This window comes from Narcine bancroftii, chromosome 13 (assembly GCF_036971445.1).
Source record: "Narcine bancroftii isolate sNarBan1 chromosome 13, sNarBan1.hap1, whole genome shotgun sequence".
Classification (NCBI taxonomy): Eukaryota; Metazoa; Chordata; class Chondrichthyes; order Torpediniformes; family Narcinidae; genus Narcine; species Narcine bancroftii.
In genome coordinates this window covers 31134409-31149137 of record NC_091481.1, presented here as the reverse complement: position 1 = coordinate 31149137, position 14729 = coordinate 31134409, and the positions used below count along the sequence as shown (strand labels likewise).

Genomic DNA, 14729 nt, shown 5'->3' with positions numbered 1-14729 from the left:
AACAATTATAACTTTAGCAGCAATTAACTAAAAACTAATTGATGGGTACATGGAATAATTTAGATCAATCTGTTACCTTACAGTTTCTAATATGTGAATTTCAACACTGAAATTTCTGAGAATTACTTGAAGTGGCATGTTATCTACCTTATATATCCATTCATGTCACTTTGTCCAATGAATTGGTTGCTTGTGAAGGTATCCTGTGAAGATGCTATGAAATAAGTAGTCATGGGCAAATCCATGCGTTGGTAGACTTTGGCATGATCTTGATTAAATATGCTGCAATCAGTGGAGGTTATGTATCTAAGGAAGCCATTGTATGTCATTAACTTTCTTTTCAGTTTGCCTGCATGACAGAATGTTTAAAAATAGATGTTATTATATGGTTATGTTTCTCCCCTCCATTAGAGACGTTGAAACACTCCAGAATGCATTTTGACAGGAGTGACGCACCTTTATGACACCATATCGGTGGCTATTTTTCACTCCTGAGCCTTGGCTATGAGCCAGCAAAAAAATGCCACACAAGGCTGCAGTACAAGAGTTAAAGCCCAAGCTTTTCCCATACAGCATATAGTCAAAGAAGGTAATAACTAACTCTTCCTCCTCTAAAGCATAAAAGCCAGTTAGTTTTCCAAAGATCATTCCAGCTGAGCCATCTCTTCTACATTGATCTTGCAAGCAATCAAAATGACAGTACTATTTTATTTGGTCAAAAACTATTTACATAGTTCTCTTGCAAGATTAACCTGAAATAAAAGAATTGTGAAACTGAATGTGGTAACACTGTAATGTACAGAATATAAAGCAAAACAGTGGATATTTCTGTTGAACATAGTCATTCAATCTTTGCCTGACAGCTGATTGGACAAATGATCACTTCCTCTTATCATGAGTTATAGAACCATTGAACATGACAGCACAAACAGACCCTTTGGCCCTTGTAGTCTGTGCCAAACTTTTTTTTTGCCAAGTTCTATGGACCTGTATATGGACTGTATCCCGCCATACCCCTCCTGTCCATCTACAGTACCTGTTCAAATTTTTCTTAAAGGTCAAAATTAAGCCCACATTCAGCGCTTCAGCTGGCAGCAGCTCATTTCCCACTCCCACCACACTACATGAAGACGTTTTCCCCAATGTTCCCTTAACCTTTCCCCTTTCACCCTCAGCCCATGCCCTCCTTGAACTGATCAAAGTATAGTATTTGGAGAAGATATTACTCATTTATTTCAAACCATCTAATTGACATCAGGAATTCTTTGTGATTTGATTGGCACGACCGCTATTTCAAAAGCTCAAAGGTATGTAAGAATAATGAAGCTGGGGTCTTCTGTCGATCATTTATTGGAAAATCCTGTTAGCAGCAGGTTTATATTTTTCTGCTTGTATTCTATCAGATGTTTAATGAAAAGGCATATGCAAGTAAAAAGCAAACAACTGGTAATTTGAGGTTTACTTTCATATTAAAGTTGTTTTCATTGTGTGATAGTATGGGATCCTATCACCACTGTATTTATTTGCATATAGTGATAGTGATTGGCTGAGAGCCTTAGCCACACCTACTGGCAGGTCATAAAGGGCTGCACCTAACCAGATCCAGGTCAGTCTGGACTGGTTGACTTCTATGTACTACGCTCCATTCTTTTGTTAATAAAAGTCTTGGTTTGAGTCAACAAGTCTTTGAATAATTTGACGTGCTACACGTTGTTTTTGCTAATTCAGGATAAGTAATATTTGTCATTTCTTGCTCTTTCACCCTGTTTTATCTTTGATAATTTATTCTTGCTCATTTTTGCTTGAGATATGACCTAAAGCTGTGCAGTTGTTTTAACTAATAAAGTTACGGTAATGTCATATGATGACATGGGCATGTAGAATGGTGTTTGCTACAAGGATGCAAAGAAAGATTGATGAAGCTGGGTTTCTTCTCTTTGGTTTGCATGAGCAGTTAATCCATATTTGGGCAAGGGGAAATCAAGTGTACACTACCTCAGAGGCAATATTATTTGTGGGAACCACAAAATACATTGAGATAAACCCTGTAACATACTATAAATCAAAGGTGGTATCCCTCTATTCAGTATGAGCTCTGGATCTACAAACATCAAATTGCAAGCACAGCTCTTGGCAAAAAAGCTTTTCAAGCTACTGGTTCCTTCAAATTTACTAAAGGGAGATATCTGACTCAAGCACCAACAAAATGGCAGCTATTCTGAGACAGCATATTGATTGTGATTCCAAGACAAATAAGCAAGTCTTTCTTTGTAGAGGACACCACATCCATCACGTGGTTCGAAGAAGAGTGATTTCAGGCAGCTGTTAAATCGTCAAGCCTCAAAGCTGGTGCAACATTGTTTTCATCTTGGGTGGGTGCATTAGCCATTCTGCCTTCTTCACAGCCTTCACCTCCATAGATTACCATTCAATTCGAGAATCGAGTGCACTGGTCATATGGTTTGTATTGTTATGTGTTTCTTTTATAGGAGACATTCCGCCATTTAAATTGCACGTCAAAGAGCTTCTAAAAACAACTTCCTTGGCTATGGATCTGGATTTAATCCAATCGTGAGTGAAATTTATTGGGAATAAGTGTTTGCATAAATAAGAAACTGAAACATTTTGCGATGGTTTTAAAAGAGCAAGGAGGCAATGATATTATTTGATGAAGGCCCAGTTGTGTATCTTTCAAAAGCCAGAGGTGGGAGCTATTAGTTCTGTTGAAGAAAAGAGTCAATACTTACACTTCATTACAGGATTGTGGCTGTTAATTATCGATAAAGCAGTGCATTCATCTGCGTTGATTTCTTGCTGCTCGTGCTTCAAAAAATACAACAGATCAAGGGCTGTCACGTTTTTACCATTGGACGTATATTGTTTGAATAGGTCTTGAGGCTCTGGTCGTCTAGTGAAAACCTTGTACAAATAAATAAAGTCTCCTGCCCGAAATTTCTGATGTTTCACTTTCTCAATAGCCTGTACAAGGATACCAAATTTAACAGCATGGTTACTAATAGCATTTAACTAGCATTCTAATCTTGAGGATCACTCCTATCATTTTGCTACAATTGGTAAATAAAAATAGCTGTAGAAGAATGTATCATTTTTAATACTGACCTCCACAAAGTCCTTTGTGTTAATACTGGCCATAGGAATATCCAGTTTGTGTAGAAGATCAATGGTTTTTGACAACTCAACGTCCCCGTTCCGAAAATCATATTTAATTGCCTGCAGGAGCCATCTACAGAAGGGTGTTAAGTGTTGGTAATTTAGTCGCTATTCAGACAACAGAGGGTGGCACGGTTGGCGTAGTGGTCCACGCAATGCCTTTACAGCAGGACTGTAAGGAGTTTGTACGTTCTCCCCATGTCTGCGTAGGTTTTCCCTCCGGGGGCTCCGGTTTCCTCCCATCCTTCAAATCGTAATGGGGGTATAGATTAATGGGGTGTAAATTGGGAAATATGGGCTCAATTTGGCCATGTTACCATGTTTAAAGACATCTCACAAATTTGGAAAGTTTCAACAATAACAAGGGATCAACTGTGGTAATCCATCATGTTGGTTTGGCTTACTCCTTTTATTTGCTTTTCAAAAGGATATTATAAATACATCTAATCTATGCACAGTTCTGTCTTGATCAGATTAACAGATGAGAGTAATAGAAAGTACCTTTGCTTCAACACTTAAAGCTGAGTTTTAGTTCCTTTACTCTCATTATTTACAGTTATTCATAATGGGTATAAACAATCAGAGATCCATATAAAGATTGGAGAAAGCTCAATAGATTACAAAAGGATATTCATTTTCCTTCTGATCTTGGCATTGACGTGATAGGTAATTAATTGTCTCCATCTCTGCCAGATGAGTGCCTCACGAGTTTGTGGATCAGCTGTATCGCGTGTGTTTATCACAATAGATATGTCATTACAGATCATTCACTCCAATCGATTAATCATCCCAAGTGCCAAACAGTTCATCATTTACTGTACAATGAGGAAGTGGCAAAGGGAGTATTTAAAACCTGCTCACTGGCACTGGGCAATGATGTCACAGACAGGCACTTGTTACAGTACGACCTAGTGGCCCAATGGGGCACAAGGTGGCTCTGACAATACTGTCATCAAAGCACAGTTGTTACAAAGTGATCCAGTGGGCCAATGAGACAAGGGATGGCAGGAATGATATTAAATGATCTGCATTGTACATGTTTAATACAATACATGTATTGTATCGCAAAAACAACTTAATTTTTATCTTTATTATCTTTGGCTTGGCTTCGCGGACGAAGATTTATGGAGGGGGTAAAAGTCCACGTCAGCTGCAGGCTCGTTTGTGGCTGACAAGTCCGATGCGGGACAGGCAGACACGGTTGCAGTGGCTGCATGGGAAAATTGGTTGGTTGGGGTTGGGTGTTGGGTTTTTCCTCCTTTGCCTTTTGTCAGCAAGTAAAGTACTGAATGAAGATATATTGAAAGAAAAACAATCATTACCAAAGAAAGATAATGTAGTTAATAGAACACTCTTTTAGTACATAGTACAGAATACTATGGGACAAGAGGCCTCCTTTCCTCTGTGTAATGCCTTATACAGTATTTGGATGTCCCCAAGTGGCTTTCCTGATCTAAGAATTCTCCAGAGGGTACAAAGTCAAAGAATGTTATGCTTTCAGAAATGTAGACGTCGTCGTCATGAAATAAATTGATGTTAAAGAGCAGATTTGTGCACGGTTTTGTAGGTTGGTGAGCATGGGCAGCATAGTTAGGGTAGCGGTTAGCCAAAAGTTATTATCACACCAGTATCCTGAGTTTAAATTTGTAACTATCTGTAAAAAAATTGTCTGCGTGGGTTTTCCCACAGGTGATCCGTTTTCCACCCACACTCCAAAATGAACGGGGATATGTTAATTGGGTGTAATTGGGTGGCACAGGTTTAAATAAGTTAAGTGACTTAATTTTTTTTTAAGTATGGGAAATGATGCGTATCAGGCAATAAATGTGGTTAACCGTTTCAAAATAATTGGAGGAAATGGATGCAAAGGTACTGTCAGAAAAGTTTTTTAGTAGCCTTGCTACATTTTGATTATGTCCTAAAATATTTTATTTTTATTTAATATTTCTCATATTTCTTAACAAAATGTATTCAGGATCATTATATAAACTAACAAGCAGCTGATTTCACCCAGAACAATATTCTAAATTTCCAACAGAAGTGACTGACCGGTTACAGGAATCCATTTCAGGAGGTACAGACACTGATTGAGAAAGTAATTTCAGCTAAGATGCTGCGAGTTCTGTGCCCAACTTCAATTTACACTAAATTATCTCAAAATAGTGTCCGAGTTTAACAGTTTCCGGAAAGGTTCAAAGACCCATTGCAGAAAACGCAGAATGCTCTCACAATTACTTGTGCGATCGTGAAGTCCAGGGATGCAAGATGTGAAACCTCCCTTAAAAACATCAGCACAGCGCCAAAAAATCTTGGGTGGGAGCGTGACAGAGCAATGCACATCTGGGACTTGATATATGAGCAGACATGACCAATTTTAAAATCAGGCTGCATTAGTGCCAACTTTACCACCATATGTATCAGCAGGTTAGCTCAGAAATATTTACTAAGGATGTAAGTTTCACGAACCCATATTTAGTAAATATTGTGATTAAAATTGCAGTGAAAAGGACCTCACTTTTCATATCAACAAATTTCATCACATGCTCTTCACAATAAGTAATTACACAGTCAATATCTTTTGTTACCTCTAATCCAGTATTCTCTTGAATACCATCCCCAGCCTCACCATCATTCAGTCTTTGTACACATGAGCTCACACTTCCACTCTTACATCACCCATCAGGTCCAGCAAACAAAGCCATACAATCCTGTCTTCTCTAAAATGCTTCTGTATCCCTACCTCTCAGTTCTTCTTCAAATGGATAAGTATCTAATTAGTAAGGATATCAAGGGATATGGGGAAAAGGCTGGAAATTGGAACTATAGTTCAGCTTAGTGTAGAGTCACAGAACAGACTCGATGGGCATAGTGGCCTGCTTCTGTTCCTTTATCTTGTGATCTTGTGAAGTCAGCACAGTTTAGCCCAATGCTATTAGAGCACCAGTTCAAATCTGGTGCTGTCTTCAATGAGCTTGTACATTCTTCCCGTTTCTGCATGGGTTTCCTCCAGGAGCACCAGTTTCCTCCCACCTTTTAAAACATACAGGGATTGCTGGTTAATTGGGTGGCATGCGGCCAGAAGGGCCTGTTACTGTCCTGCATGCTTAAATGATAAAATTTAAATTTAAAAAGTCAAATATATCTATATATATAAAATTATATATTTAATTTTAAAATCAGTTTTTTTTTGTTTCATCTTGGGTAAGAAGAAACCAAAGTAAGGGTGATTTGCTTCCTCTCTGATTCTGTGTGTCCTAAGATAACCATGGAATCTGAATGAAGAATTTATTCTGATACAGATAATGTACAAACGCAATGGAAGGCTCTCAGATTCATAAAGCACACTAACAACAATTTAACTATAATTAACACACTTTTTAAAAAAAAAGATAATAAACCCCTGGTATCAGGAATTAGGGCAAGCAGCAAACTCAAGTAACCAAAATAAATTGAGGAAAATAAATTTTTAAAATTAAAATAAATAAGAATAGAATAATAGGTGAAAATATACAAGTTTAAAATTGCAAAAGTAAACGTTCTCTGAAGTAACATGTAAACCTTTGGTGAAGAGAACAAATATTTAGCCAGCGGACTGAATTGGTTGTGCTTTGCTCATAGCAGTTATTGAATAAAATTGTGTGCACAGTAAAGGCGTCACCCAGGATGAAGGGCTGGTTGATGCTGCTCACCGTTAGGGTGACTCTCTTCAAGGGTCTCCTTATCCCTGCTTCGTAAGAATTGCCCCAGTCAGAAGCTTTATCTGTAAACTTGGAGGAAGGGGTGGGTTAGTGTCCATCTTTCAGGCAGATCTGTGGAGGGGAAGGAACCTACAGACGCAGCAACAGTTAAATGTTTTCAAAGGATATGACAGAAAATGAAGTAAAATGTTGTATCTTCATGCAAGTGAAATTTGTTCAGCATAAATATTGTTGTCTTTTAAACTATTTGTTCTTATTGCAGGTGTATTAGTTGGGAATTGTAAGACTAAGTCTTCTTCTTTTTTCTTTGGCTTGGCTTCGCGGACGAAGATTTATGGAGGGGGTAAAAAGTCCACGTCAGCTGCAGGCTCGTTTGTGGCTGACAAGTCCGATGCGGGACAGGCAGACACGATTGCAGCGGTTGCAAGGGAAAATTTGTTGGTTGGGGTTGGGTGTTGGGTTTTTCCTCCTTTGCCTTTTGTCAGTGAGGTGGGCTCTGCGGTCTTCTTCAAAGGAGGTTGCTGCCCGCCAAACTGTGAGGCGCCAAGATGCACGGTTTGAGGCGTTATCAGCCCACTGGCGGTGGTCAATGTGGCAGGCACCAAGAGATTTCTTTAGGCAGTCCTTGTACCTTTTCTTTGGTGCACCTCTGTCACGGTGGCCAGTGGAGAGCTCGCCATATAACACGATCTTGGGAAGGCGATGGTCCTCCATTCTGGAGACGTGACCCATCCAGCGCAGCTGGATCTTCAGCAGCGTGGACTCGATGCTGTCGACCTCTGCCATCTCGAGTACTTCGACGTTAGGGGTGTAAGCGCTCCAATGGATGTTGAGGATGGAGCGGAGACAACGCTGGTGGAAGCGTTCTAGGAGCCGTAGGTGGTGCCGGTAGAGGACCCATGATTCGGAGCCGAACAGGAGTGTGGGTATGACAACGGCTCTGTATACGCTTATCTTTGTGAGGTTTTTCAGTTGGTTGTTTTTCCAGACTCTTTTGTGTAGTCTTCCAAAGGCGCTATTTGCCTTGGCGAGTCTGTTGTCTATCTCATTGTCGATCCTTGCATCTGATGAAATGGTGCAGCCGAGATAGGTAAACTGGTTGACCGTTTTGAGTTTTGTGTGCCCGATGGAGATGTGGGGGGGCTGGTAGTCATGGTGGGGAGCTGGCTGATGGAGGACCTCAGTTTTCTTCAGGCTGACTTCCAGGCCAAACATTTTGGCAGTTTCCGCAAAGCAGGACGTCAAGCGCTGAAGAGCTGGCTCTGAATGGGCAACTAAAGCGGCATCATCTGCAAAGAGTAGTTCACGGACAAGTTTCTCTTATGTCTTGGTGTGAGCTTGCAGGCGCCTCAGATTGAAGAGACTGCCATCCGTGCGGTACCGGATGTAAACAGCGTCTTCATTGTTGGGGTCATTCATGGCTTGGTTCAGCATCATGCTGAAGAAGATTGAAAAGAGGGTTGGTGCGAGAACACAGCCTTGCTTCACGCCATTGTTAATGGAGAAGGGTTCAGAGAGCTCATTGCTGTATCTGACCCGACCTTGTTGGTTTTCGTGCAGTTGGATAATCATGTTGAGGAACTTTGGGGGGCATCCGATGCGCTCTAGTATTTGCCAAAGCCCTTTCCTGCTCACGGTGTCGAAGGCTTTGGTGAGGTCAACAAAGGTGATGTAGAGTCCTTTGTTTTGTTCTCTGCACTTTTCTTGGAGCTGTCTGAGGGCAAAGACCATGTCAGTAGTTCCTCTGTTTGCGCGAAAGCCGCACTGTGATTCTGGGAGAATATTCTCGGCGACACTAGGTATTATTCTATTTAGTAGAATCCTAGCGAAGATTTTGCCTGCAATGGAGAGCAACGTGATTCCCCTGTAGTTTGAGCAGTCTGATTTCTCGCCTTTGTTTTTGTACAGGGTGATGATGGTGGCATCACGAAGATCCTGAGGCAGTTTACCTTAGTCCCAACAAAGCTTGAAAAACTCATGCAGTTTGGCATGCAGAGTTTTGCCGCCAGCCTTCCAGACTTCTGGGGGGATTCCATCCATACCTGCTGCTTTGCCACTTTTCAGTTGTTCGATTGCCTTATATGTCTCATTAGTCTTAAGACTAAGTCTTAAGCAACTGTAAAATACACTTATCTGGCATCTACCAATCCCCTAGGTGCAAGATAGCAGGGATTTTATTGTTTTTTTATATAAAAGATAAATAAATAATTATATTCTCTCAGCCGTAGCATGAACTCAACAAAGCCATTACCATCATAAATGCCCCTTCTCCAATTTGAGTGGTCACTTTTGAGAGATTCCCAGCAGTTAATAGAAAGGTTGTATCTCTTGCAGCAACCTTGGATCCTAACAGACTGTGGAAGAGATGAAACAAGAAAATCTGCAGGCACTGTGATTGTAGTAAACACTCAAAATTACAGCGGGAGTGGCTGAGCTTGTCCAGCACTTTTGTGTATTGTTGATTTATTTTTTATGGGATTTAGCTGTCAGTCGTGTGAACGGTGTGGCCTGCTCAAAAGAGTGGACTGTATAACCAGGGCCTCATAGTGAGAATTTTACACTGTGAGAGGACACTAATACTTATTTGCTTATACGTCCAGAGAATTTGGAGGATTGTAGCATCTGTTATATCTTTCAAGGACCTTAAAATGTCTTCTGTAGGTTGTCCAGATCTATAGAGCAGCCCATGTCTTTGAGCCAGATCTTCACCTGTTATTTACCCGAATCCTCAATATCTTCTTTAAATGGCTCCTTTAAAATTCTGTAAAATCTTTGGTCATCCGCTTTATAATATATCACGATGTCTGATGGTCACACACAAAAGGCCTGGAGAAACACAGCAGCTCATACAGCATCCATGGGAAGTAAAAGATAACCAATATTTTGGAGTGGCCATTCCAAAGGAGGATGTTGTCATATATATATGTATATATCATATGCATTTGTTTTTGAAATACCATTTAAATCTTATAAAAAATACCAGTATATTTTTTTTAAACACACTGTATATATAGTAATATATTGTATCCTCCTCCTTCTCTGTGAAATATTTTAAGGGACCTTTAATATTCAGCTGAGAGTATAAGACAGTTCAGGAGTGGGGTGTTAGTATGCAAGTCTCTAGAGTGAGGGTTCAACTCAAATCTGTCTGGAAGGCAAGTGTGTTGTTACTAATTGTAATACCAGTCTTACAGGCAGAACAGGAGAGAGCAAGCCTCCAATATTTCCATAATGTGAAAACCACAGAGGGGAAAATATATGAGAGGAGTTAGCAAGAGTAAGTCCAGGGCAGAGAAAGAAAACAGTCAAGCTGGGAGGAGAGAGAGAGAGAGAGGGAGGGAGGGAATTGGTTGAAGGTGAAATGGAGGCAAAGACAGAGAGCTGGGAGAAAGAACATTGGGAGAAGTGCGTAGCAGTGAGATGACATGGCGAATAATTTAAACATCTAACAAGACAGAGAAACCAAACAGCTCAGTTGCTGCATTGAGAGAAAAACAATGAGATTAACTAGCCTGAGAAAGTAATAATGTGGTTCAGATTTCAAGGTGATGTCATAAATCTTGCCCATTCATTACATCACTAACCAGTCTCGTTAATGTGTATTACTGGAACTAAATTGTAATAGAGGTAGATGCTGATCTGTATTTTATTTGCATTAGCTTTATGATGGCCGTAATCCTCCTCAATGGATCTACCACCTCACCAATCTCAGTGAGGATGGGTCTCAACAAAGCCACATCATTACTTTTCTCCGTCTTTCTCACCTCGAGCAAACTTCCTGCAAGGGTGAACCAACAGGAAGTACAAATTCCTTGCAGATAGCACCAGATTCAAACCCTGGTCCAGATCGCTAAAACAGCGTTGCACTAACTGTCTTGCTTACTGTGCCACTCCTGAACACAATAAAGATCAAAAATTATTTGAATCTGGTTTGTATGGGAACAATGCTTCAGAGCCAAGTCAAGCTGCAGTACAAGATCATGCACATGCAGGCCCTGAGCCTGAACACCAAGTCATTTATGACTCATTTATTGTAGCACATGAAAGGATAGACCTTACATTTAACACTCATAAGACAGGACCAATCAGTTTGCCACCCTCTGCACCATGATGCATTCTGAGTCCTGCAAAAATGTGGACGACTTTTTATATTTCAGGATCTATCTCCAGGCAAAGGAAGACATTGATGATGTATATCACTACCACCTACAATGCGCCAGCATCACCCTTAGTCAACTCACGGTCAAGAACTTAGATCTGGCATATATCTCTTACCTTTACCAAGCAGCAGTGACTCCAGCCTCCTATGTTTCTCAGACAAGGGCCACTGAGAACAGGGATTTTAAGGCACCAGTGCATATTACACACATCTCAATTCACAGGAAGGATAGATCCTCTCCCAAGACCACTTCCTCAGCACTGAGACCCCAGTTCCCCTCAATCTGCTCCACTGGGCAGGCAGCTTTATGCCCAAAACAAAGACACTCTTCTGTGAGCTGTTATGGGAAAATATCACCAGGCGTATGAAGAAAAAGATTCAAGGAATCTCACAAAGCTTTCTGAAGAAAGAAAATCATCAACTGAACTAACTAATAAATGCCTGGCCCATGACACGTCATTTAACATGACTTTATGAATGCTCTGGAGCAGACGGAAACCTACTGAAAGTCACAGAAGTTACTCAACACCCACCTGCCCGGTTGGGTACCTCCTGCTCCACCTGCGGAAGAATTTGCGGATCCAACATTGAGCTCATTAACTACGCATGCACTTCAGTGGATTCAAATCATTCTTGATTCTTGTGTTTGAGGGCGGAGCAGTTAGGCAAATGCTGTAACTGGGCTAGCGTGTGAGAGCGGGGTCTGAAAGAAGCTTATACTTTCTCCCAATGTCTGTGTGAGTTTACTCTGGAGCTCTGGTTTATTCCCATCGTTCAAAACGTAGCAAGGGTTGTAGGCTAATGGGGTGTAATTGAGTGGCATGGGCTCATGGGTTGAAATGGCCTTTTACCGTGCTGTATGTCTAAAATTTTAAAATTTAAGAATTGGTTTGATGGGTTCAAAGAGAATCAAGGATGGGCATGTGATGAACAAACAGTGATCTTTATTTACTCACGGGGGAATTCACAAAAAGTGCACACTCTTACAGACTTACTTACACAGCAAGAATACACAAATTGGGTGCAGAAAAATCACTGCTAATCATTCCCAACTCCTGATTGGGAATGCATGGGTTAAACACACAATACCCATCCACCACAGGCACAGCACACTATTGAATAGTAAATTAATTACAACTAACAATTATATCAAACGAATGTGGTTTCCAACATCGATTATGGCTCAGGATCCGGGACAGGCCCATCCCAGTCAGCCGTCCAGTGCCGCCAGGGACCTGCAGCCAGGACTTTAGGCAGCACTAAAAGAGGATGCGCAGGCTCCATGTGTGCCTTTTCAATGCAGGGCCTATTCACGTGACCTGCTCCAACCAATCGATCGCCAGCCTCCCCCTTGATCGGCCAGTGAGGTCGCTTCTGATCTCAGGCCCACCGGAGAGATTAGATGAGCCTCCACATTCTGGCCAGACAGCTCACATGACCCTCCACAATCCATACCACAATCCTGAAAGATCATCTCAGAAGAAGAAATAATTTTTTTTAAAATTAATTTTAATGATGCAACCTTTAAAGTAAAGGAAAATTGCACTGAGTTCATCTTATTAATGTCATGTGAAGCAAGGTGATTTAGATTTGCCTCTGGCTTCCTGAGCAATGAAGTATTATTACCATGTTGTTCTTGACAAGTATACCCCAATAGCAGCTGAGGAGATTAGTGCCTTCGAAATATTAAAAAGCAGTAACTGGGAATTTTCAGCATGTTTATGATTAATATATTCATCCCAATAATTAGTAAGCTTTATACTTATGGATCACCAGTATAACATATTAAATTTACATCAGGATTTGTAAACTCATAAAGATTGGCTCCTGGAGTTGGCATTAAGATTCTTGATGGTGTAAAATCATTCCCCTAGTAGCCTTCATGATATATGGACGTGATATACATATTTTCGATTGCAGAACTTATTAGTGTACAATTAGAAATTCTTGGCACTGTGTTGTAAAATGTTTTATATGCTCAGAACACTCATCCAGATGGTTAATTGTCAACACATGCTTCTTATTTTACTGCAGCCTCTATTTATTGAAACTGCAACTGTCTGATTTGGGGTAAAAAAAATATAGCTGTAGAGTCATTTCTCTCCATCAAGCATCCTCTCCACAATATTACCTGGTCTCATAAGTCCAGAAGGGAAGTTAACTGACCTCAAGCTTCCTCAATTATGTGGCTAGATGCTGCTTTGCAAACACAAGAAATAGTTTCAAGGATGCTGCCAATTTGTGGTGCTTGCCACAACACAAATGGGATGGGAACGTGTTCACTGCAGCACAGCATAGTAGCCACATTACTCTGGTCAATAACAATCAACAAGAATACAATCAGACATCAAGTTTAGCGAGGAAGTCTCCAACGCTGGGGCCGGGTGCAATACACAGAAGTGCTGGAGAAACTCAGCAGGTCTCTCAGCATCCAAGGGAAGTCAAGGTGTTTTGGGCCTGAGACCTTCATCAACGCATGAGCAAAAACAGGCAGGCACCTGAATAAAAAGGAGGGGGTGGGGGGAGAATTAGATGAGAGGTTGTACTCCATATTTTTAAATGTTTATGACAACACTGATGGTGTACTCAAGGATTCTTTGATTTTAAATTAATTACATGTAGCTTGGATCAGCACTGAAAATATTTTAGTGTGGCTGTACATTGTACTATATCCATGACAATAATTTCATATCACATGTAATGGCTATGTTAAATTACCTTTTAAAATTTCGACGTACAGCATGGTAACAGGCCATTTTGGCCCATGAGTCCGTGCCACCCAATTTGCACCCAGTCAACCCACACCCCCGGTACGTTTCAAAGGGTGGTAGGAAACCAGAGCCCTCAGAGAAAACCCACAAACTCCTTACAGACAGCGTGGGTTTTGAACCCCGGTCAAATCACTGGCGCTGTAAAGGCATTGTGCCAACCGCTACGCCAACCGTGCCACCCAATAATTCTCACAAATGGAACAGGATATGTTCCATTTGCTTATGGTTGCATCCAGTGTATGATATCACTGGATAATTCTGTCCTCGGTCACCAGCATCAATAATGCTTGTGAGTATTATTGACTTGTGAATTCATCCACACCCTTTTCATCCTATTGACTAAAGTAGAACTAAGTCACTGTCTGGAGGTAAGAAAAACTGACAACCAGTGTTCTCAATCATACTCAACAACAATTAAATAAAATCAGAAAGTCCTACTGCAAGAAATAGGCCCTTTGGCTCAATTTGACCATGTTGGCAAAGCAGGCTTTCTGGGCTAGTTCCATTTGCCTGCATTTGGTCTGTATCCTTCTAAACTCTTTTGATCCATATATCTATCCAAAGGTATTTAAAAGTCATAATTATATCTGTTTCTGCAGCTACCCCGGTCGCCTTTTCCTGATGTGGACTACCCTCTGAGTGAAAAAGTTGCCCCTTTGGTCTCTCTGAAATTTCTCCTGTCTCACCTTTAACCGATGTGGCTCTAGTTCTCAAATCATCTACCCTGAGAAAAAAGACTGTGACTTTATCCATGCCCCTCATTGTTTTGTTAACCTCTGAAAAGTCACCCCTCATCCTCTTGTGCTTCAGGGAACCCAAGCCCTCTAGATCTCAAGCCATCAGTCCTAGGATCATCCCAGTGAATCTCTTTGGCACCCTTTCCAAGTTTTTGGCATCCTTCCTGTTGCAGGGTGACCACAAGACTGATTT

At 40.9% G+C, this 14729-nt stretch overlaps 1 protein-coding gene across 3 annotated transcripts in view; it reads right to left on the bottom strand.

Annotated features, from left to right (window-relative positions):
* Positions 1-3283, bottom strand: part of LOC138749037 (1-phosphatidylinositol 4,5-bisphosphate phosphodiesterase zeta-1-like) — a 54752-nt gene extending 51469 nt beyond the window's left edge. For all 3 annotated transcript variants that reach the window (XM_069910065.1, XM_069910066.1, XM_069910067.1), the window contains exons 1-3: positions 3121-3283; positions 2748-2979; positions 148-349 (exon numbers count right to left, since the gene is read on the bottom strand). In XM_069910065.1, the coding sequence (XP_069766166.1) occupies positions 148-349; positions 2748-2979; positions 3121-3153 (467 nt within the window). In that variant the 5' untranslated portion in view covers positions 3154-3283. The remainder of the gene's footprint in view (positions 1-147; positions 350-2747; positions 2980-3120) is intronic.
* Between the last annotated feature and the right edge of the window lie 11446 nt (positions 3284-14729).